Source organism: Bacillus rossius (genome assembly GCF_032445375.1).
Source record: "Bacillus rossius redtenbacheri isolate Brsri chromosome 9 unlocalized genomic scaffold, Brsri_v3 Brsri_v3_scf9_2, whole genome shotgun sequence".
Classification (NCBI taxonomy): domain Eukaryota; kingdom Metazoa; phylum Arthropoda; class Insecta; order Phasmatodea; family Bacillidae; genus Bacillus; species Bacillus rossius.
Genome location: NW_026962013.1, coordinates 3,685,118 through 3,707,515, shown reverse-complemented (window position 1 = coordinate 3,707,515; position 22,398 = coordinate 3,685,118). Strand labels below are relative to the sequence as shown.

The 22,398-nt window shown below is 40.6% G+C and overlaps 2 protein-coding genes across 2 annotated transcripts; one reads left to right on the top strand and one right to left on the bottom strand.

Annotated features, from left to right (window-relative positions):
- The first annotated feature begins 374 nt into the window (after nucleotides 1–374).
- On the top strand, nucleotides 375–7,835 carry LOC134542958 (carboxypeptidase B-like). The gene is made up of 5 exons (XM_063387584.1): nucleotides 375–507; nucleotides 3,023–3,190; nucleotides 4,256–4,519; nucleotides 4,887–5,210; nucleotides 5,730–7,835. The coding sequence occupies exons 1-5, from the start codon at nucleotides 447–449 to the stop codon at nucleotides 5,903–5,905; spliced, it is 993 nt and encodes a 330-aa protein (XP_063243654.1). The 5' UTR covers nucleotides 375–446; the 3' UTR covers nucleotides 5,906–7,835.
- Nucleotides 7,836–8,119: 284 nt separating this feature from the next.
- LOC134542948 (inhibitor of growth protein 3-like) lies at nucleotides 8,120–22,394 on the bottom strand. Its single transcript, XM_063387570.1, has 9 exons — nucleotides 22,238–22,394; nucleotides 18,472–18,543; nucleotides 16,916–17,044; nucleotides 16,024–16,158; nucleotides 14,927–15,013; nucleotides 13,329–13,405; nucleotides 12,612–12,715; nucleotides 11,022–11,178; nucleotides 8,120–8,930 (listed from the first exon to the last, which is right to left on the bottom strand). The coding sequence occupies exons 1-9, from the start codon at nucleotides 22,263–22,265 to the stop codon at nucleotides 8,820–8,822; spliced, it is 900 nt and encodes a 299-aa protein (XP_063243640.1). The 5' UTR covers nucleotides 22,266–22,394; the 3' UTR covers nucleotides 8,120–8,819.
- Between the last annotated feature and the right edge of the window lie 4 nt (nucleotides 22,395–22,398).

Below are 22,398 nucleotides of genomic sequence, written 5' to 3'. Positions count from 1 at the left end.
ATATATAAACCTTCCTCTTGAATCACTCTAAAAAAAAAAAACGCATCAAAATCCGTTGCGTAGTTTTACAGATCTAAGCATACATAGGGACAGACAGACAGCGGGAAGCGACTTTGTTTTGTACTATGTAGTGATGCCTGTTCTTAGGTAAGTGTTTCGAAGTTATGACGTTTCTAAGTTGTGTGGTTCGGCGTTGAGTTTTTCTAAGTTACGTGTTTCTAAGCTACGACAGTTCTAAGTTGTGCGTTTCTTGCACAGAATACAGCATACTCATGGCACTAAACTAAAAAAGAAAAAAAAGCATACGAAAACCAAATTGTATCTCTATTTAAATAAGTTGGATTTTTTTTTTGTTTGCAAATGATTGTTGACGAAATGATTGCAACTATGGTTGGTTGCAGAAGGCCATAGCCAGCCAGAACCCCAAGCTGGCGAAGGGCCAGCGGATGGAGCTGAAGGGATCTAAGGGCCACGACATGACATTCAAGCGCTACCACAGGTATTCAGGTACGTGCAGTGCGTGCAGTGACCAGATACTACTGATGTCACGTCCTCGGTGAACTTTCATAAACAACTAGCAGCATTACCCGGCGTCGCCTGGGCTTTACGCAACGTAAAAAAAAAAAAAAAAAACTTTTATTTAGGATGATAAGATAGCTTTTTCAAAATCAGATGTAGACAGTAATAATCCCTCATTTTAAACGCTAAGTCTGCAGAATTTCATCAAAGTCACCAAGTGTAATGTTTGGGACTCGTTAAAACAAACCAAATGAGCCCAAACTCCAGGGCTTAACCAGTAGCCATTGAAGAATTAGGTACACTATCCACCTTCATCATCAGATCAGTTCGATAGTACCTACCACATTATTGTACTGACATCAGGATTACATATAAATGCGAAGTTTCAAATTGAATCGACAATTAGAAGTACTTATGTTAAAATCGATTTCCAAGATTTGTTTACATACGTAGGTAATTCGTTAGTTACAAGTGAAGCTAATAAAAAGTGTGTTAAAAGGAGTCAGCCATGCGAATTATCATCACCCCTAATATTTCGTTTGTAACTGAAGTATAAGTTAAATAAAAAATATTAACGATGGTACTAAAATCTTGACTCGCAGATTTGAAAAAAAAAAAAAAACATTATTTTGGAAAACAGCACAGAACCTAAAGGCGTTTAAACTATCACAGTTACGATAAACAAGTTTCAAATTAAAATAACAGACACAAACGATTTAAATAAATTAGTAACGCAATTTAAATAAACATTTTGAATGATAGTGGTATGATTAAGTTTTTTTTTTGTCATGTTTGTCGTGTTATCCTGAGATGAGCATTCATACAGCAAAAATTAGTTTACATGAATAAAGAGTCAGAGAATAGTGTTTAAAAGGTTCACACGGAGTTAAGTTTTTTAATTTTAACAGAACATTCCAGAAGATAAGATAACTTAAGTTTCTGAGTAGTATTCTGCAGACAAATGCTCAGTTATTTGCAATTACTTTTACTTGTGTTTTTTGACAGCTGTGCAATCTAGTTTCAATAGTTCAGTACCACAATATAACTCTCCTAGTTCTATCATTATCTTGGAGATAGAGGGACAGGCATATCCTTTAAAGTCCTCAATTTTCACCCCAACGAAGAAGTCGCTTTTTTTAAGTTGATTTTAGACACTTGCAATTGGACTTCCATCCACCCGGTGGCAAGGAGTTTCCCCACCCCCTTCCTTTTCTCATTCCAATTCCTGAAGCTTCTCCTTAAGACCTTCCCTCCTCTCCCCTCAAGACAATTCCACTCCCGCCCCGTCCTCACCAGGAATACTTTATTTCCTTTTTTCCGTTCGTCTCCACTCCCTCTGAATCTTCCACCCTGGATCCCTCCTCCCTTTATAAACCCCTTTCTTCAACCTACCTCCCAGCTCTCTCTCCCTCCCCACCTTAATCAACCTCAAAAGCTTCACCAAACACTCTACTTACCTCCTTCTTTGTAGCGTGTCCCACCCCAGCTCCATCATCGCAGATGGTCTGTGTGTCTCCCGCATTGCCCCTTCCCTTCTCCCCCAAATACTCATCGCCCATCTAGCCGCTCTGCGTAGTACCCTTTCCAGCTCTTTAATTTATTTCCCTCGGCACAGGTCCCAAATTGCTGCAGCATGTTCCATCGCTGGCCTCACCACTGTTGAATACGTCTTCTCTTTTACTCCCCGTCATGTCCCCTTCAGTGTCCTAGCAATCAGACCCAGCCCCCTCCTCCTCTTCTTTACTACCTGCTGCAACTGCTTTCATCAACATAGGTCACTCTGTAGGGTTAATCCCAGGTACTTCCTCTACCTCCTGGACAAGCACGGTGATAGCCCCTCCCGGGAACCATTTTATTTATTTAGTTTTTCTGTGTTTACTTAAATACATGTGTTCAACTTTTATCTCATCAAACGTTGGTTCTATATGTGAGACCATAAATTTGTACATAATATTTCACTGCAAATCTCTGACAAATGAACTTTTTTTTTTGCAATTGCGTCCTTTCTTTGTAAGATAGCCCCTCCCGAAAAGTCATTATGGGGCTGCCATTGCTCCTGAATCTTTTACCCCTTCCAACAATGTACTTGCTTATCTGTCTTTCTCCTTCTTGTGAATCTGAAAAGAATAGAGGACTTTCCCGGGGAAAAACAGAAATCTTAAACCTACCTACAAGTGTCTCTTACTTACACTTAGGCATGCTCCTTTGCAGAATTTTTTACAGTTAAACATTTATTATGTTTAATTTTTAGGAACTTATGAGATAAGTATTTTCCATTAATTACATTGACCCTCTTTATGAGTGGTGTCTACGATCCTGATAGTATTAAATTTGCCCATTTCTCTCAGAAACGTATCCACGCATTCTGTGAGTTATACACCTTCGTATTTACGCAAAAACGAGTCAAAACCTAAGTAACATTTACTAACTACTACATACTGTGGTAATAAGTATTTATAAGCTATATATAGTGATCATGGATGGATGAGATGTGTGTATGCAGATATGCTGCGGTACCTAGAGCACCTGGCTGCAGCGCACTCAGACGTGGTGGAAGTGATTACCATCGGCAAGTCGAGCCAGGGGAGGCCGTTGAAGGTGGTGAAGGTGTCTTCTGGAGGACCACACACCAAGAGTGGTGCCCTCAAGGCAGCTGTCTGGATAGATGGAGGTGAGTCTGGCCAGTGCTGTTGTCCTGGTGCGAGGGCTTGGTGGACATGGTCACCATCGGCAAGTCGAGCCAGGGGAGGCCGTTGAAGGTGGTGATGGTGTCCTTGGAGGACCACACACCAAGAGTGGTGCCCTCAAGGCAGCTGTCTGGATAGATGGAGGTGAGTCTGGCCAGTGCTGTTGTCCTGGTGCGAGGGCTTGGTGGACATGGTCACCATCGGCAAGTCGAGCCAGGGGAGGCCGTTGAAGGTGGTGATGGTGTCCTTGGAGGACCACACACCAAGAGTGGTGCCCTCAAGGCAGCTGTCTGGATAGATGGAGGTGAGTCTGGCCAGTGCTGTTGTCCTGGTGCGAGGGCTTGGTGGACATGGTCACCATCGGCAAGTCTAGTCAGGGGAGGCCGTTGAAGGTGGTGTAATGGTGTCCTTGGAGGACCACATACTAAGATTTCTGTCACAATGCTTGCCATTCTCTTAAGTTCCTCTAATTCATTATATACACACAAATTACAGGCCTAATTTTTCTATTTAGTTTTCGAAAAACTTATCCAAGTTTTGCTAGTCTTTCATTGAATATATTTTGAGAATTATTTTTAATATTTTGGATTATCTATACCTTTCCAAGTCGAAAGCGTCCTCTTCCTCAAGTTTGGTCTCCAATATTTCGTTATTCATATGTTTCACTTTCTACCGGAATGCTCTTTTTGTATAGGAAAGCTTGAGTATAGAGTCCTCTGCTTTCGTTTTCAAAAAACCATCATGCTCGTGTGTTGTCTGGTTGCGGGTTTTGTCGAACCTCTGGAATGACCAAAATTTATGAGCACTGTGTCGGTATTCAAGCTGTTAGAGGCACTCTAATATTTATGGTCCTTTTGACCTCTGCACACAGTAGTGTGACCATTAATGCTCTGATATTTCTTTATATGAACCACTTGAGACCTCTCATTTCAATTTTATGTGCTTTTGTGCTTTCGTCCAGTTTTCGATTTCTCCAGTAGTGTGTAGGCCCTACACTCGCCGCAGGACCTGACAGTTGTTGACGTGTTTTGGCGACTGCCCATGAACAGGGATGCACGGACGGGAGTGGATCGCACCGGCCACGGTCCTGTTCGTGCTGAAGCAACTGGTGGAGAACTACAAGACGAACCGGCGGCTGGTTGACGAGGCGGACTGGTACCTGATGCCGGTCGTCAACCCCGACGGCTACGAGTACACGCACTCCACGGACCGCCTCTGGAGGAAGACCCGCTCCAGCCACGACTCCGGGGGCTTCCTGTCGCGCACCCTGTCCAGCTTCCTGTTCGGGTCCTGCGAGGGTGTCGACCTCAACCGTGAGTCCTTGCAACGACGCCATCCCTGCCTCTTTGGGAACCAAGTTTCGGCTGGTATCCCCGTGCATTAGCATCCACTGCCGGATGAATTGCAGTTTAGTTGACAGTCAAACTTTTGGGTTTATAAGCCTAACATTCTTACCTATATGTATTTTTTTTTTGTTAATTCCTTAGTTAGATTTCTCATCAGTTTAAGACAAGTTATTTTATCATTGAAATATATTTAAATAAATATTTAAATTTCTTTGTGTTATACTATAAACTTGTGTAATTTAATGCAGTGTGAATGTTTATTTATAAACAGTTAAATATCAGACATGTTCCTGCCGACAATGTGAAGTGGAAACTCGTGTTCGGTGGGCGACAGGCAACTTCGACTACCACTGGGGCGAGGCGGGCGCCTCCGACGACCCGTGCGCCGACACGTACGCCGGCCCGCGCGCCTTCTCCGAGCCCGAGTCGACGGCCGTGGCGCAGTTCCTGCTGGACCACAAGGACCGCGTGCGGCTCTACCTCAGCCTGCACTCGTACGCGCAGATGTGGCTGATGCCGTGGGGGTTCACCGGCCGGCAGCCCGCCGACCACGGCGACCTGTACGCGCTGGGGCGCCGCGCTGTGTCGGCGCTGTCCAGCGTCGCCGGCACCGACTACAAGCTCGGCTCCACGCAGACCATGCTCTACCCCACCTCTGGTCAGTGCCTTCCTTCCGCCACTCACAACCCTGCCTCTTTCCTTCAGGGGATCACAAATGTTACAATTACAACCTTCTTGCATTATTCATTCTCCTACATCCATGTTTGCCCAAGTAAAGCCTAGTTCACAATAGCTGAGACTACTAACTTATCATCCTCACACAGACAAGTAAGTCTCAATCACACGGAGCTAGTTCTATCTCCAAATCGTTCAACATATGTCCCGCTGCACTGCAGGTCATGTTTTCCTGAGTCAATAACTTTGTTTTGTGTTCTCCGTTACCTGCTAATATTTTGATTTTTAGTTTATTAAAATACAAACCGAATATAGATTTTGTAATTCATATTGTAAGGTTTAGGGCATACCATATTTCCCCATTTAAAATGACAGATTAATGTCGTCTCTTGATGGGGTACAATTACGCCTGTGGGCGATATATGGTGAGTTGTAGTACAGTGACATGTGCCAGCATTCACCGAGTTGCTGGAGACTGACTGAGGCACGGTGTTGCTCGCAGGAGGCTCGGAGGACTGGGCCAAGGGCGTGGCTGGCATCAAGTACGCCTACACGGTGGAGCTGCCTGACCAGGGCGAGCACGGCTTCATGCTGCCCGCCTCCAGGATCCTCCCCACCGGCAAGGAGACCTTCGCCGCCATTAGGGCCCTGGCCAGGGCCGTGGTCTGCAAGTCCTAGCCTCGCCAGAAAGAGCACATTGTCATGCTGCCCGCCTCCAGGATCCTTCCCACCGGCAAGATCTTCGCCGCCATCAATCCTCTACGCTTTGGTTTTTCCCAATTCATAATTCATCAACAAGACTTAACGTGAACCAATTTATGAGCATGAACAAATGAATTATATTTTTTAATGTCTCATCGAAAGTGGTTTCATTTGAGACGATAGAGAGCGATGACATGTAGAACATTGATGGAATGTGTGAAAACCCACTCTCATATCGCTCAACAAATTTACAACTTGCCAAAAATTACGGTGTAGCCCTTCTGGGAATCAAACCCAGATCGCCTTAGTAGGAGTGAGGCAACAGATCTGAACAACTGAGTACAGTGGTCCTTATGACAGGAGTAATATATGAAACCAATAAAAGAAGCACAGTGAACCAGTAACAGGAATTCACCAACTAGACGAAAGTCTGAATAAATGTGTGTCTCACATCGAAAGAAAAAAAAATTCACAGAGCAATTGTTTTCTCACGAATAACCAAGAGCACACGAAGAACAACAGAAGTCTTTGACATTGCCCTTTCCATCCATGTGCTGGTGTTTGGAACTTCGGTTTTGCTTTGTTGGTTAAAATTAAACAATAAAATGGAGTGGAGTGAACCAGTATTAATGAAGGTTACTAAGGGTGGTATTAAAAGATGATTGGGTAAGCAATGCCATCAGGAGTTCTGACTACCAGCAGCCACCCAAACTTCTTTTGCTCTGGCCAAGACAACCACTCGTCTCGACCATTGCTGGAAGGCTGAAACTGCATTGATGTCATAAGCCAAATGCAATTCTGTTTGGCAAAAGTCTTTGTTTGTAAGGACCCAAACGAAGAATCAATGACCGAATTCATACATTCAGGTATCCCATGGACAGTGAACATGTCCCTTAATTCTTGAACTGCAGGTCATGGTGTCTACCGAAATAGAGTTTTGATTCCCGGCTTTTTCCAGGATAAATCTTTTTTTGTTTTCCTGATTATTTGTACGGGAAATTTGTCTCAGAGATGTATACGGGAGGAGGGGAGGAGGTCAAACCCCTCCCTCCCAGAATTTAAAAAGAAGAAAAAGAAAGGAAACAGAATTAGAAAATACCAGCAAAGATATAATTTTGGAAGTATGTATTATTGTAATCCTTACTGGGCTAAAATAATGTATTTCATCCGTATTACAGCCCTCATACACAGAAATGGCAGAAATAGTTTCCCAAGTACACTCTATATTTAATGCTAGTTTACATATGTGTTACTGTAAATATGACTTTCATACAAACTTGAAATGTGTGTTTCGTGTATTTATAAATGTGCGTGTGTGTTTATGATTTTTCTTAACAAATTCTAACAATTGACTTAATAACACAGTATTAAAACCAATAAAAATAAACAAAATATAAAAATTTTTCTCAAGAAATATCATTACTTAAAATTTCTATGTGAAAACATTGAGAGTACTAAATGTCTCCATTCCCTGAAAATTTTTGTGTGGCAATTTTCTCTTTAAAATTCCTAAAATAGACAACGGGCGACCCGCTGAAAAATCAAAATGCAAGGGTGGACAAGATACTGCGTTATAAACTTGACTGAGAAAACTGCGGGAATAAAAGCCTTGATCGTATATGGACGCATCCTGGCCAGTTCATTCTCTTAAATTTTTTGTTTCCATGATTTCACAATGATACAATGTGCATTGGAAGTAACCACCACAAGGAATGAACTGAATAGTTAGCAAACCCAATTGTAATGTTAAGACACCAAGTCAACATGGTTATTTGTGGTTTACATTTAATTTTTGTAAAAAAAAAAAAAAATATTTCTTAATTTGTGATATTATAATTGTTAAAATATTCTCTTTTGGATTATTTTAAAGATTGAGTAAATTAGTAGGCAGTTTATTTACACAAGCTACAAAGCTCTGTATTTATTTATTTGAGTTTGCATGCCCCCAACCCTCTGAAATAAATCATAATGAACCCATATCTACAACATATTTAACAGTCACATATAACTTCCAGCCAACTGACCCACCGACAATGCAGTATCACACGTGCGGTAAGGTTCGTTCAGTGAGACCAAAAATATGATTTAACTGAGCTAAGGTACTACTGATATCTGTCAAAACCATTAAAAAAAAACTTCAAATTCCACTTGGTATTTCAGTTTCCTTTTAGATCAGAGACCTCAAACTCATTGCAACGTCTCAAATCAAGTCACATTTATTGAACAAATACACATTACACTTTGGAAAAGGCAGCTTGTCTGTTTGTGGAGGTACTAGTGGCGAGACAGCCTGACCCGGTGTAACTGGGCCTGATACGACACTCTAGGGGCGTCTCCAGTCGTGTGTTGTATGTGTTGTCACAGCCTGTTTCTTCTAGCACACCGGTCTCCTGGCACTACGCAACAGTAGTGCTATACATTATTTAAAGTGTTCAATACAATAACATATGCGTATCTAGTCTACATAAGAAGGTATTCACAATATTTAAAATTTAAAAAGTCCAGTGAAACCTTATTAGAAAGAGCACTTTATGTTAAAATTAATTCTCACTTTAAAGTTGATATGTTCAGATCACTACAAGGTGTTTTGCATGTATTAAGAGTTCAAGTAAAAAACTTTTATAATTAATTACCGTAAGTGGGTTTTATCAGGTAAGTTTCAATAGATTTCACAGTTTTCAAATAGAATTTGATTTTTAGACTGTCTGTTTTCCGCAAATGGACACGACCGCAGAGTTTCTGTACATATGCAGTCACTCGAACAAGCGTTATAAGAGCACTTAGTATTTACTGCTGGAGACGAAGAAAGCTTGGTTTAAACACTCCACAGTCTAGAGTTCTTTGCAGTAAAAGTCAGCGGCAGTGCACACGCGCGGGAGCAAGAGCGCAGTCAGGCGCGCGAGGATCCGCCCGCGGCACTGGAGCACTCCGGGCAGTACCAGCGGCCCTCGGGCGGCGCCAGGATGCCCACGCAGCTGTAGTGGAACCACTCGACGCGACACTGCAACACGGAGATGGACAGCAAACTAGTGATGGCCCGATATTCGATATCGGAGATCGGTAATATCGGCACATTTTTCAATATCGGACATCGGTAAATACTTGCGATATTTTTTATAACCGATGTTTGCTCTCGCCAATAATACTTCTCACATAACATTAACTGTAATTCCAAGCTTATTTTCCGCGGGCGTAATTTATCTTTCTTCACGTCACCATATTACCTAGTAATTCCAAGCATATTTTCCACTGAAACAATTTCAAGCCTATTTCTTCTTTCTGATACTGCAATGCATCCCGACGGTACAATTCTTCAATGTGTACACAAATCCCAGTCATTAGTGCATATTTAATCGTTTCAGATATTCGCAAAATGTTTTCGCTTGATGAATTTTCGAAGTTCACTAAGTGTACATAAATTGAAAACATAAACGAAAATAATTACGATATTTAATTTAATAAGTGGTGTAGCCGCAAGTAAACATTGGGACGAATAAAGTTGCTGCTTGATATGACCATAGAGTAAGTAAAGGATATAACAGGCATTTTCTTTCCGTGTCGTTTCATGGTCGCCAACTGCTGTTCTATACAAAGACGTTACGTAAGTTTTACAAAAGCTAAAATATGAAACGTATTGAAGTAGGGCAAGTTGCAGCAAAGGTATTATGTTGGCTATATTGAGTGCAATGCCAATAACATAAATAAAGATGAGTGGTTTTATAAACTCTGCAGTACGTTTCAAAGTTGTATTTAAATTACTATTCACGTATTTTTAACGTGTTTTTGCACCAATAAATAGAGTGATACACTTGAACAATGGCCACAAAATTTGCTAATTGAAGACCTTCCTTTCTAGCGTGTCATTTACCGTGATGAAATTTTACATAGGGTACAAAAGTTGGTAAAGTTTTATGTTTTTCAGACGGTATTTTTCATAGATTACAGTTGAGACACTGGACTAAGTACATGCAGTGACTCGTGAATTTAAATCTAGAGAGCTTATTTGTAGGCCATTATGATAATTTCGTTATTAGCTTTCATTTAATGTGAATTTACAATTAATAAAAATAATATACATTCACATAAGTATGTTTTATTAATATTTAACATTTTTCATTATTGTCTCTAACAATACTCCAGAACCACAATTTTATAGAATCAGTATTAGAAATTAGATAGGCCTATTATTGGAATATCGGGTATCGGGTATCGGATCGGTAAATTTGAAAATATCAGAATCGGTATCGGGTTTTTGGATATTGGGCCATCACTACAGCAAACTATCGCGCTATTGCGAACACACGAGTTTTTACTCAAGCGACAACCAAAATTAAACTATTATTTATATCAAATGCTGTTACATATGCTCCTGATGTAGCTCTGTGAACTTATACTGTATCAACTGTGCCTCTAACGTACTGACAAACATTTTATAGCCAAGGTATTTTGATCAAACCCGGATGTCTAATGTCATCCTTCATGAATGCACAGGACTCAGGGACTCGGTGTAACGGAAGTATCCGTCATCACCTGGTTGTTTTTCACTGCAGCAATCTCTTAGCAAATTAAAAAATTATTTTGTCCCGTTAATGTGCTGCGCAGTGCGTGACACGGGCTGTCATCTCAAGCGGCCCAGGTTCGGAGACCGGTGTCTCTCGGCGGCGATGGAAAGTCTTTACGAAGAAAGTTTAAAGGTTTCTGAATGAAAGTAGTCACCGCTGAAACTGCACGATGTGACTTCTCCATGGCAGTAATTGCATTATTTATATGAATTTTCACCCAAGTATAAAGATCAATAATTGAGGTCTGGGAGGCAGCAAGAGGCACCATTCGCAGGCCACACCAAACAAGAGATAACATGGAAGACAGCAGCAGCCACTCCAGTTATTTGTGTAAACTATTTTGAAATCATAAACAAACAAGTACAAATATTTGCACAATTAATTATATGAGGCCACTTGATCTGAAAACAATTCCAGGTTATGTTGCAAGTGTGACAACGCGAGTGTTTACAGAGGATGTAAGGAGTACTTGACTAGGTGCTGGCGCTGATCTCAGCTCTCAGCTCTCAGCGCACACAGCTCGTACTCACATCCTCGTTGTCGCAGGCGACCATGTTGCCGTACGACACCTGGTTGCAAGAGCAGTAGGTGGGCTCTCCGGGGACGGGGCCTTCTCCCGGGAGCCAGTTGAGTCCACTCCCGGTGTCCGGGGTCACGCCCAGGCTGGGCGGCACGTCGCCTCCCTTCCTGCACACACGCGCACCTGAGTCCCGTTCTCCCGGCAGCGACGCGGTGCTTCCGGCCCGACCGCAGACACACTCAGAGCTGGGCTTCTGTGATCGGAGGGGATTGCTGGCAAATCAGTGGCCTCCCCCTCTCCTGATTGGCTGAGGCGTAACTAATAATAGTTGCAAAATTTTAAAGAAGTAAACTTTTCCCTCTCTTTTTTTATTAAGTTGTGGTACAAATGGCATGCTAAATAAATTACTTTCATTGAATTTAATATTTAATAAGATTAGGTATTTGTCATTAGAGATAAGTTTTGACTGAAAATGTGGATTAGTTTTATGATTTTAATTGCATTTCAGTGCTTTGTGGTGTCATAACTTGAATCCGTGATATACCACTAGTGTACTGACACGCTTTTCTGTGTTTTCAGTTTTATCGTAATTCAACCATATAATCTTGTCCCTATTTATGTATGAAAGACTTGACAGTCTTTTAAATAATTATTCTTCTAAAGTGATTTTATAGTAGCTTAACTTCTTTTTTTTTTCTTTATCAGCCAAGTAGACACAAACTTCACTAAGGTGTGTATCTCAAAGCGCTTAAAAATTGCATTCATTTGATTATTTCCAAAATTATAGATAGGTACCTAGTCTAGTTCATTGACACCAACTGAAAATATGGGCCAAACTTCCTTACCAACAGCAGAGATTTGATAAGCAAAGTCACAAAATTTGTTGGCTTGAGAAGCTTGCATAAAAATATTTTTTGCAAAGGTGACGTACCACCAAACTGATGCTCGTTAAAACATAGCTAATTGAATCGGGTACACTCCAAGTAGCAGATAAATAGTTTTTGTCGTCTTCTTCGGCAAAAAGGTGCAATATTCTTTCTCGGCCGCGCATCACAGCTTGGGCGCTAGCTTCTTGCCCACCGATGCCCCGTTTTCCGTGCTCGAAGAGCTAGCTGCTTCTGCACGTCCACACTGGCTCTCGAACAAACACACTCTTACCCACTGCACCAGTCCAGCCAACCAACAGTGCAGGCGTATTTCAAACTAATTCAACGTTACATAGTAATAACTGTGGCCGCAGAGTTAGAGATACGTTTAATTTATTTACATACAACTGACAAAATTACATGCCTTCCTGAGTAAAATACTTGAATCTACACAATATTTACCAACTGTAAAAAAAAAAATATTCTTTTTTAAATGCCATAGCCCCCAAGTTCTTCCCGAAATAATGTTGCTAATGAAGTAAAAAAAAAATATATCTTTGCTATTCACTCTTTGTCCCCACGTGACACTCTCAGTCTTGGACTACGTCAGCAACCGTGTCTCGCCTACCTGATGCCTAGCCAGTCTACGACGAGCGTGCTGAACATCTGAACAGTGACATGTTGGTAGTGTGAGTCGTAGAGTACGTCACGTGGGGACGGTGGTGGAGCCTCACCTCCTGTGCCTCCTCTTCGACACGGCCGTGACCACCTGCTTGCTGGCGGGGGCCGCGTCGGGAGCGACCGCGCAGCTCACCCCCGCGCCGGCCGGCCCGCGCCCCTGTCACAGCAAGAACGGCCTTGTGAGCGTGCGGGCAGACACCTCTCTCAAGAAGAGACCGGGTTCATGCCCGCCTGAGAAACAACAGTCAGGCTGCGGGTTCCTTTGAGAAGCTACGGTACTAGGTGTCGGGGGAGAAAGCCAGGGATGGTAAAACTCTCGCTCCTGCAGAACACACACCACTTAAGTCATAGCTAGTGGGCTTTTCGAATGGTATGGAAGAGGAAGGTGCCATTAAAATTAAAAAAAAGTGTGGAAAAATACCTACTTACTCTGCGCTCGTAGTCACTTACAGGGCAAAGCCTTGGACTATAACCAAGAGATGCTGGGAATATCACACACAACAATAGATACAGTATTAAGTTTTAGGAGCAAACTTTCCTTGTAATGAGGCGAGACGGGATCACGAATGAGACGGTGCAAGCAAGAGCAGTACAGGACTTGAATTAGACAATTACTGAAAGAGCAATAATGAGATGGTATGTACTGTTTATTATCTATCAATAGAAAACAGTTCAAAGCTAGAATAACGTTGAAATAAAATATCTCTGCGTAGGCAAGGTACGGCACTAGGTTACGGGACTTCTGTCTGACCGCAAGAGGAGAGAACTACCTGGAGGGCGGACGTGGTCGACAGGGGGGCCCCCTCTGCGACTGTCCCCACGGGTGCCAACCTCCTCGCGCCGGACCCTGCAACACGCCGGCACAACGCTCTACGGCAAGCTGCCACCGCCAAGTACACAATGTCTACACTGACCCCTTTTCAGGTTTCCCTACCAGCTATAGAATTATATTTTTCACCCGATGCTTTTAGTTGTAGTCTTGAGTAAGTGTGAATTTAATGTGGCTAGAAGAGGTGGAAACATTTTTCTCTTACGTTATCCAAGCAATCTTCATAAAGATAGGACGAGAACCTTTGCTTTAAAGGTGAATCATAATTATGTGCCCGTCTGATAAGAAAAAAAACATAGTGTAAGATTACAACAATAATACAGAGACATATAATCCAACAAATAATCCATATTTAAAAAACAAAAAATACTAGAAGACAACACCTCCAGCTGACAATTAAGGGCAAACCTTTCAGTAAAGTATGGAACCCTCCATGCACGAGACCAATTTGACTTGGCATTTACTTTTTGATTCACGGGACCAGGGGTGCCACCATGCGAACAGCTGCAGTTTGCACGCTTGCACCTCCAAAGCAACTCGGCCGGCGTAAGCCAAACAGAGCTGTGACATCAGCAAGTTCGCACGACCTCCAGAGCACGTGCAACTGGGGCTATCAGACACGACACAATAAGTTCCTCACGATGCTGGACCTGCAGTGGCAAAATTAACTTGCATTATTTTTTTCATTACAGAACTTAGGGATTTACTTTAAAATAAAATGTCACGCTGATTTAATGAATACACTTTAAAGTTCATTTAACAGATTGAAACTAACAAAAGACTATAAAAGTAAACAGCTATACCCATTTCTTGCTTTTGCAATATGCTCTTGCAATTTTTTTAATATTTATTATGTCTACATACTAAAAATGTTTTTAACTTAATAATGTATTAATACAATATTTTTTTACTTTCATAGTTTAATTTTAACACCAACATGCCACTATATAAAATCATTATAAAATCCTTTTCCACAAATTCAAAGCAAAGAATTTCTGTATTATATTGCACCTGCGATTACATTGTACCACCTTACAGCCAAACCTTCATGGGTTTCTGGGTTATGTAAGACTATCAATGAGACTAGGTATTTACTTTGAATATATATACTGTATAGAAGTCGCCAGCCCGGGTTAAAATTTCTAATACGGTTTGAGGTAGTTGGTTAATTCACCGCCGCAATCGCCACCATCTCTAGGGCATCGACTTGTGGTGGTCCCTAGCGGACAAGTGTCAAACTCTTCAAACACCCCTTCCCCCTCCCGTTGAACGACCTTGAGCTGCAGTGAATGATTGGTGGGGTGGTGCGGGGTATGACAGCGGGCGACAGTGCTGCACTCTAACGTGCAAATAACAACTAAGACGATACAGGGCGTTACGGCAGCGCACTGCAGCAGTGAAGTTCCCAAGCTGCTCATCATACGCTCCTGAAAAACATAGAGTAAATCCTATCCACTCGCGACTTCTATACAGTATATATATTCAAAGGTATTCGTGTGCGTGTAGAGCCACTGGAGTATTGCAGGGAGCGCCACCCACCAGCGTGCGACCTCCTCTTGTGCCGGGAGCCATCCGCCGGGCGCGCCGTCTTCTCTCCGCGCGCCTCGTCGTCCAGGAGTAGCGACCCTGGCACACACCCCGTCCGTCCCTCACTACTCACGATCCGTCCCTCGCTTGCATTGCAGTGCAGAGTGCTGCCAGATTCATACTGCCCAGCTTGTTAATGTTTAAAACAATACAATTTATTATGCATGACTTACTTTACATGATTATTGTTATTATATATGGTTCTAACATTTAGTATATTAGTTTGTGTTAATGTTTGTCATGTTGGTACAGGAAGTGTTTCTTTATCTTTACGTGAAGTCTGTTGTATCCTTACAGAACCACGTTGTGTGTTGGCCGGTAATAAAAGTGATGTGTGCTACAAAATAGTTTTACATTCATTTAAATGTATATCTGATCAGATATACCATTCCTTCTAACAGTTAACATTAAAACTACTTGTGGATTTTTTTTTTTAAAACCGTAAATTAGTGTCTACTGACAGTAATATTACAGTTGCGGTTATTTGACAGAAAATATTTCAATGCTGACACCAATTATTATTCCACAGGAGAAACTATTAGCAACAATCGGTCACTATGAATAACAAGGCAACAATGCAATTATGTGCTACAAGTTTTTAATATTAAATTATATAAAAAAAAAAGAAGGCTGATCAAAGCAGTTGAAACCAAGATGGCTCCTTTCTATAACAACTTTAAGAAATAAGAAATTTAATATCATCACATGATCTCTCACCTTACGCACTGCCCCAGACTCAACAATACTGATCTTGATGAAATACAACAGAAAAGTATTTCTGTAACTCTCATTCCAAGTTATTCACTGATACATTGAAATAAAAGTTTAATCAAAATGGTTTAATCTCGAGGCGAAGGGCTTGGTTTCCTGCCCGATGCAGTCGGAAGCGCGGACCGGAGTGAGAGCGCGCCCCTGTGCCTTCGGCGAGCTCGGGCGTGCACGAGCGAGAGAGAGAGAGGGAGGGAGGGGGAGAGAGGGAGGGAGAGAGATAGGGGGAGAGGGGGAGAGGGAGAGAGGGAGGGAGAGGGAGGGAGGGAGTCGAGACTCACGTGTGTGCAGGAGCGACGTGATGCCCGGGTGGTCTGCCTCCAGTTCCGCCTGGAACTTGACCAGCTCCTGGCCGGCCATGTGCAGTTGTGCCCGCACCTCCGAGCACATCTCCTCCGCCAGCCGCACCTTCTCCTCTGTGCGCAACACACCGCACGGCGCTCGTGTCCCGCACACACGCACACACACACACACACACTTCCACACCTCCGTGCAACAACACACTCTCTCCAAACGCACAGGTGGAAACCACACAACAAAAGTGAATATTCTGACGGATTTCTACTACATACCACATTATTCATGTGAGATGTAAAGCCGCCAGTTTGTGAAATATCGAACTATTGTTAATTGGTTCCTAAACGATGAAATCCCGTTTTTCTGTGGTGTATGGTCACGGCAGCAAGCAACAAATATTTCTTTCTTTCTTCTGACCAATAATAGCGGAGGGCTCCGAAATTGTCACCATTCAGGGGTCAGTTGCACAGGTCTGCCTCTTGGTGGATGAACTTTAACGTCAGTCAGACTTACCTACTCTCTCTTCCACTCCATCGGCCGATGTGTCCGAGTAGAAGAGAGACAGCGGCAGCACACAACCTACACGTGAACTGTTTTTTCAACTGTTTATAAAGTGAAGTGAAAAGTTAATGTGGTTTCCGTTGTTTATTACAACAATTGCGGCAAAAAAAAGTAATTAATTCTCGCAATTTTAAGCATTTGATTAGCGATATAATCTCATATATTTGTTCTTTGATTATTAAAATAAAAGTATCATTGGTCAGCGAATGCAGTAATAATAGATCTTTAACATAATTCAAAAAGCAAACGCAGAAGAAAATGGTGAGCGAGAAGGGACACAAAGGAGAGAGTTAAGCGATGTGTGAGAAGACTGACCTGACTCCTGCAGCGAACTGTGGTATGCCCTCCTGAGTTGCTGGAAAACTTCCTCCCGCCCGTCGACGCTCATTTCCCCTGCCATCAGGAATAACTGCTGCACCTGCTTCTCCAAGCTCACCGTCGAGGCTGAAACACACCCTTGCCACCTCACGCACTGCCCCGGGCTGAGCGTCGCATCTGAAGCACACCCTTCCCGCCTTACATTACTTCCTTGACAATACATATTTCCAGGTTTTTCCCAGGATTTTTAGGGTTTTTCTAAGAAATTTCATTAAATGTTACAACGTAAATAATTGTAACCAACCATTTACGTAAATACAGAGCTAGTAACACCAAACCAACAATTTAATATTAAATATTGACCACTTAATATCATATAAAATAAAAAGTTAAAAAAATAATAAAGTCAATCCTATACGACTACACTATTAAACCTGTAACAAAATATGTTCACAGTTTAGTGCTTAATGAGTACAGACAAAATTTTATTGTTTTATTTTTAGGCCAATTTTGTTTTTATAACAGAGGATTTGTGTGTTGTTATTGTTTTTTTTTTATAAAAGCTGTTTTGTAATAATTACTCCACCAAAATAATGGTAAAATTTTAATGCTGATTTTTTAATATAAAATATTTTGAAATAAATTGGTCTAAACCAGATACAATGAGAACAATAAAATAAATTAGCAAGCATTTGTGGTTTAAAAGTGATTCAATTGAAAAGATGAACAATAAAACAAATTAAATTAATTTTTCTCATTCATGCACTCTGGTACAATTTTTTTTTCCCCGGAAATAACCACACTATTCGAATTTCAAACATTAAGAGATTAATTTTTTTATGATCTGAATTAAGTTTTGGTTAAATGCTACTTTATTCCATGATATAACTTGTATGTCGGTGTTACACAGTGTTTTGACAAGCTTTTGGGTGTAATTACGGTTTTATTGCAATTCACCTTATAATCTTATCCCTATTAATAAGCAATGAAAACAAGTCGCACACATACAAAATGCAACAATGATTTTTCAGAACAAATTACGTGTAACAGTGCCATGCCTAATCTGCACTAAATGGTTATATAGGGGTCTGGCTACCATTAAGCTCTGCCATCCATTTTGAACAACACGTTTTTTACTGAACTATGGATTAGCACACAAGACATTTGGCTTGCAGTATATTTGACTGTTAAGTGATTCTGAATAAAAATATGATCTAATCATTCTAAACTGGACTGCAAATAATTTTTATTATTTTATTCGTCAAAAAAAAAATGTCCAGGCAAAAATAAAAGTGCTGTTAAAAATGGTCATGCATTATGACTGTTAAGTGATTCTGCATAAAAATACGAGCTAATCATTCTAAACTGGACTGCAAATCATTTTTATTATTTTATTCGTCCAAAAAAATGTCCAGGCAAAGATTAAAAGTGCCGTTAAAAATGGTCGTGCATTGGAGTGAGTCATCGCTTGCCACACGGTGCGACAAGAGCGCTCGCTCGAGAGTCGAGATGGGCGTGCCACGGCACGAAGGCGGTGTGGCGCGTTGCGTTACTTTGCACGGAGAGGTCCAGCTCGCGCAGCTGCGTGAATCTGTCGCGGATCATGTGGGGCAGGTGCTCCAGCGCTGGAACAAACCAACCAATCCCCCGCTCTCACAGTCCACACGTCAGCCAGCATCACATCAGCACGACATCGCTTCCAAGAGAAGCAGTCACTGTTCAGGCGCACCACCTGGTCACACCGTCTGCTCAAGCGAAACAGCAGTCGGCTGTCTAGCGCGGTCTGATATTTCACCAAAAAAAAAACTAGGTTTGTCTGTAAAGTCGGTTTATGGACGATAATTTTACGTGATAACATCATAAGAAAACATTGATGAAAAATTGCACACTTTGTTAATTTTCAAATATTATTTACAGTTTTTTTGCAAATTTTAATTTAAATAATTTGTTCAAATATAATCACTAACAATTAGTTTAAAAAGCTTGCCTTAACCTGTTTGATATTATAGAAGATTTTCTCGCACGGTGGTTGGCCGGTTCTTGCATGCTCTGCTCAGGCGGAACGTGACTATTTTTCGTGCGTGCAGCCGGCGTTCATCGATTTATAAGACATTATCACGTCAAAAAAACACACACACACAAACATGCACACACAAACAAACACTCACACACAAACACATTTAAAGTGACTTTCGTACAGTTTAATTGATGTAAATTTTTACATCCACAAATCAAGAGGGAAAGTTACTTGTTTAATTAGTGTGAAAGGACATCAGTATTTACTTTTCTATCTGTATAGGTATACACACTACATATGAAACTTTAAGGTAAAATTTACGTTAAGAAACTTTGTTCCTCACGTAGGCCTACCTACAGATTAATTTCTAACTTTTTTTTTTATAGCAGGTAAGAAATGCATCATGAACTGTCAACTAGCTCTGCATAATTGAATTTACATCTAAAAATATTTTAAGAACCATCCTTCTAAGGTTATTGGAATGATTTTGATCCAAGCACAGGAATTTTGTGATGTGTTTTAAAGCTGTGCATAACGAGTAAGTCCGAAAATAAATGTTACGCTGATGTAAAACTAATTCTCGTCAAACCTTTTGTTTATCAGCAACAAAGGAATTATCTGCCGCCTTTGTGCTATATACAAAGTTTACACTAATTCTTTATATTATTTTAATAGTTTGTTGCCTTTAAAATTTTTAAACAAATAAGGTGCTGCTTGCAAGAATTTAAAGAACTTGTACTAACTTTAGTAATTTTTGGATAACCGTAATTTAATGTAATTTATTTATGGATTGTGTATTTGAGTATGTTAAGTTAAATAATTTTTGGTATCATTAACATGTTGTTGCAGTTGGTATACATCTAAATCAGAGTAGTAAAAAATAGCCAAATGTACATTGTTGAGAATTTTTTCTTAAATATACGTCCATTAAGTTGATTGTTTTTTTTATTCCCTGATTTACTTTTATTCATAATTTTTTTGAATAGAAAACTGGGTTTATGGATGTTCCTTTATCATGGAGTCTTTGCACCAAAATTAATATTTTCAATAATGTTAAGTATTTGATATTTTCTTTTAGGTGGAATTACACTCCAATTTGGGAGCAACAATTGCTATCACTCCTACAGTTAGAAAGAGAGGTAACATCCAAATGGAACTTACATTTAAGACATTAAGCAAACTGTCAAGATATTTCAGTTAGTGATTTACTCCACACTGAACACAATTACCCTATGAGCCTCAGTTATTGTATACCGCAGACATATCTTAAGAGAGACTATCTAATAAATTACTTGGTGTGGTAATTGTTAAGGGCAGTGCTTTTCTAAATACAAATAAAAATTTTAAATAGCGATTTTTTTTATGGAGGAAATGTTTCATAATCGTCTCGTAAGGTAGATTTTTAAATTCTGAATTCCTCCCCCCTACCCCTCTTCACATTTTTAATTGTAACTCTAGAACACTGGAGCACTCTGCATCCTTAAGTGAAGGCAGAGTGAACACAGAGGGCACACCCAAACAATCAACTCCAAGAAGCAGAGTGGCACATATCTGCAATTGATAAAGAAAGAGGAAAGTAGTCTAAATTTTAAAAATTTGTTCAAACTGAACACTCACGCTCTAGGTTAAGTATCTAGGCAAGGTGAGAAGTCCATACATGGTCCACTGGTAACAACATCTTTCGCGTTTTGATATTTTTCGCCAAAAATTAGTCTATGAAGTATGTTCATGCCAACTTATTGGGGAAGAGAGTCTAACAATACCATCGCCAATCTAATCCGCATGTACTTGGAATTAGTTAACTGATTCACTCGCAGAGCACCAAAAACGTTTCACTAGCTTATGGTGCATTCACTTTCCGCTTCTCGGCGAATAACTAAACGGACCAAATGCAATTTTTTTTTTTTAATTCCACTGCAGTGCCTTTGCAAAAGAAAAACTGTTGAGGCAGGGAAGTCATATATCAAACACTAATTGATACGTTCTTTGAATGCTATGTTGAGGAGATTAGTGCTGGTTAGGTACATGCTCGCAGGGCAGAAGCCACTGCCTACTTGCGGCCAGCACACTGCATGTGTCCGCCCACTTGCCTGTCTCCACACACGCACCTAACCTCCCCCGAGGCACACGAGACAACCCCTCTTGATCAGCATCGAGCCCTGAACATTACTTACCGATGGTCATAACGTCATCAGGTCATGCCTTGAGCCAGCCAAATGTCACACATTTGCTCACTGGCTGTTCACGAACCAAAGGATCTTGAAAAATGGTGGCGATGCGAGATCTATTCCTAGTTCCCAAAGTCAGTCCAGTTCCAAAATAATTAACATTTAACAATAAAAAACTATAAACATCCACTTATGCTGTTCACATCACATATGAAACAGTCTGCATGAACCAAGGCACCTCAAGGGTGCCTAAGTTTAAAATAAATTAGTTAATAAAACAGTAGTTTTTTAATTTGAATTTTATTCTGCTGCTGTCGAGCATACACCCAGTAGTAGGCAGTGTCCTATATCCTCTCAACCTCTTCTTGAACTGTACCACCTTCCCAACAATAAAATCATCTCAATGGTGCTTTTATTTTTGAGATTGTTCTCGTGAAAAGCAAGTTTTTATCCCTTCCCACTATCTTTCTCTCTTTAAAAACTTTTCTAGTACCCACTAGTTGCTCTTATTAGCACTACCTCCAGTCCCCTTGTTATTTATACCATTTACCACTTAAATTTCTTAGCCTACGTTAAAAAACTCTGTAGTAATTGTGTAGTATAGATCTTATTGTTAAAACCATGCACAAAATTTGCAACAGATGTATATAAAAATGTTTTTTAAACTGTAGAAATTTAATGTAAAAACTTCTGAAAATAGTTATCTTTTAAATATTACATTGTTGCAAATGCATATATTAGTTTCTCAATGTCCAATTTAGATTTATAGCATGGTTTTGAATATAGAAACTGTACATATTACACTAATTAAAGAAAAAATTAACTTGTTTAATATCATTACGGTACGTACCACAAAGACTCAAAGGAATTAATAGTTTTTTTTTTTTTTTTTTTTTAATTGGTTGAATGGTTATCGGCTTCCGCGCACAACCAGCACTAGGTGGGTGCCCTTTCTTAGATGAAGCCTTTTATTATCACATCAACAATCAAATGTCCGCATGTGGATACACACCCATGCCTTAACCGGGACTCGAACCCAGAGCCCCTCGCACCGTAAGCCGGTGTGCATCCGACTACGCCACGGAGGTCGGCTTAATAGACATAAATAAATAATTCAAATACAACTATACTTACAGTCTACGAAATCATCCAGATAATGCATTCTGTTAGAAAAAGTTCAAGTATTTATTTAAAAATACATTTTACGCCAAACGCTCGAAAATATTGTCCAACCAACGTGCAGATGCATAAATCTTTGACTAACAAACCTGACATGACGCCTACTACAAAAATCA

Excerpts from the sequence above, each read along its gene's own strand:
- LOC134542958 (XM_063387584.1), top strand. The coding sequence starts at position 447 with ATGGAGCTGAAGGGATCTAAGGGCCACGACATGACATTCAAGCGCTAC. Across the intron at positions 508-3,022 it reads GCGCTACCACAGGTATTCAG|ATATGCTGCGGTACCTAGAG; the intron begins GTACGTGCAGTG and ends GTGTGTATGCAG. Across the intron at positions 4,520-4,886 it reads CGAGGGTGTCGACCTCAACC|GCAACTTCGACTACCACTGG; the intron begins GTGAGTCCTTGC and ends GGTGGGCGACAG.
- LOC134542948 (XM_063387570.1), bottom strand. The coding sequence starts at position 22,265 with ATGCATTATCTGGATGATTTCGTAGACT. Across the intron at positions 18,544-22,237 it reads TCTGGATGATTTCGTAGACT|CGCTGGAGCACCTGCCCCAC; the intron begins GTAAGTATAGTT and ends GGTTTGTTCCAG. Across the intron at positions 8,931-11,021 it reads TCGCCTGCGACAACGAGGAT|TGTCGCGTCGAGTGGTTCCA; the intron begins GTGAGTACGAGC and ends TCCGTGTTGCAG.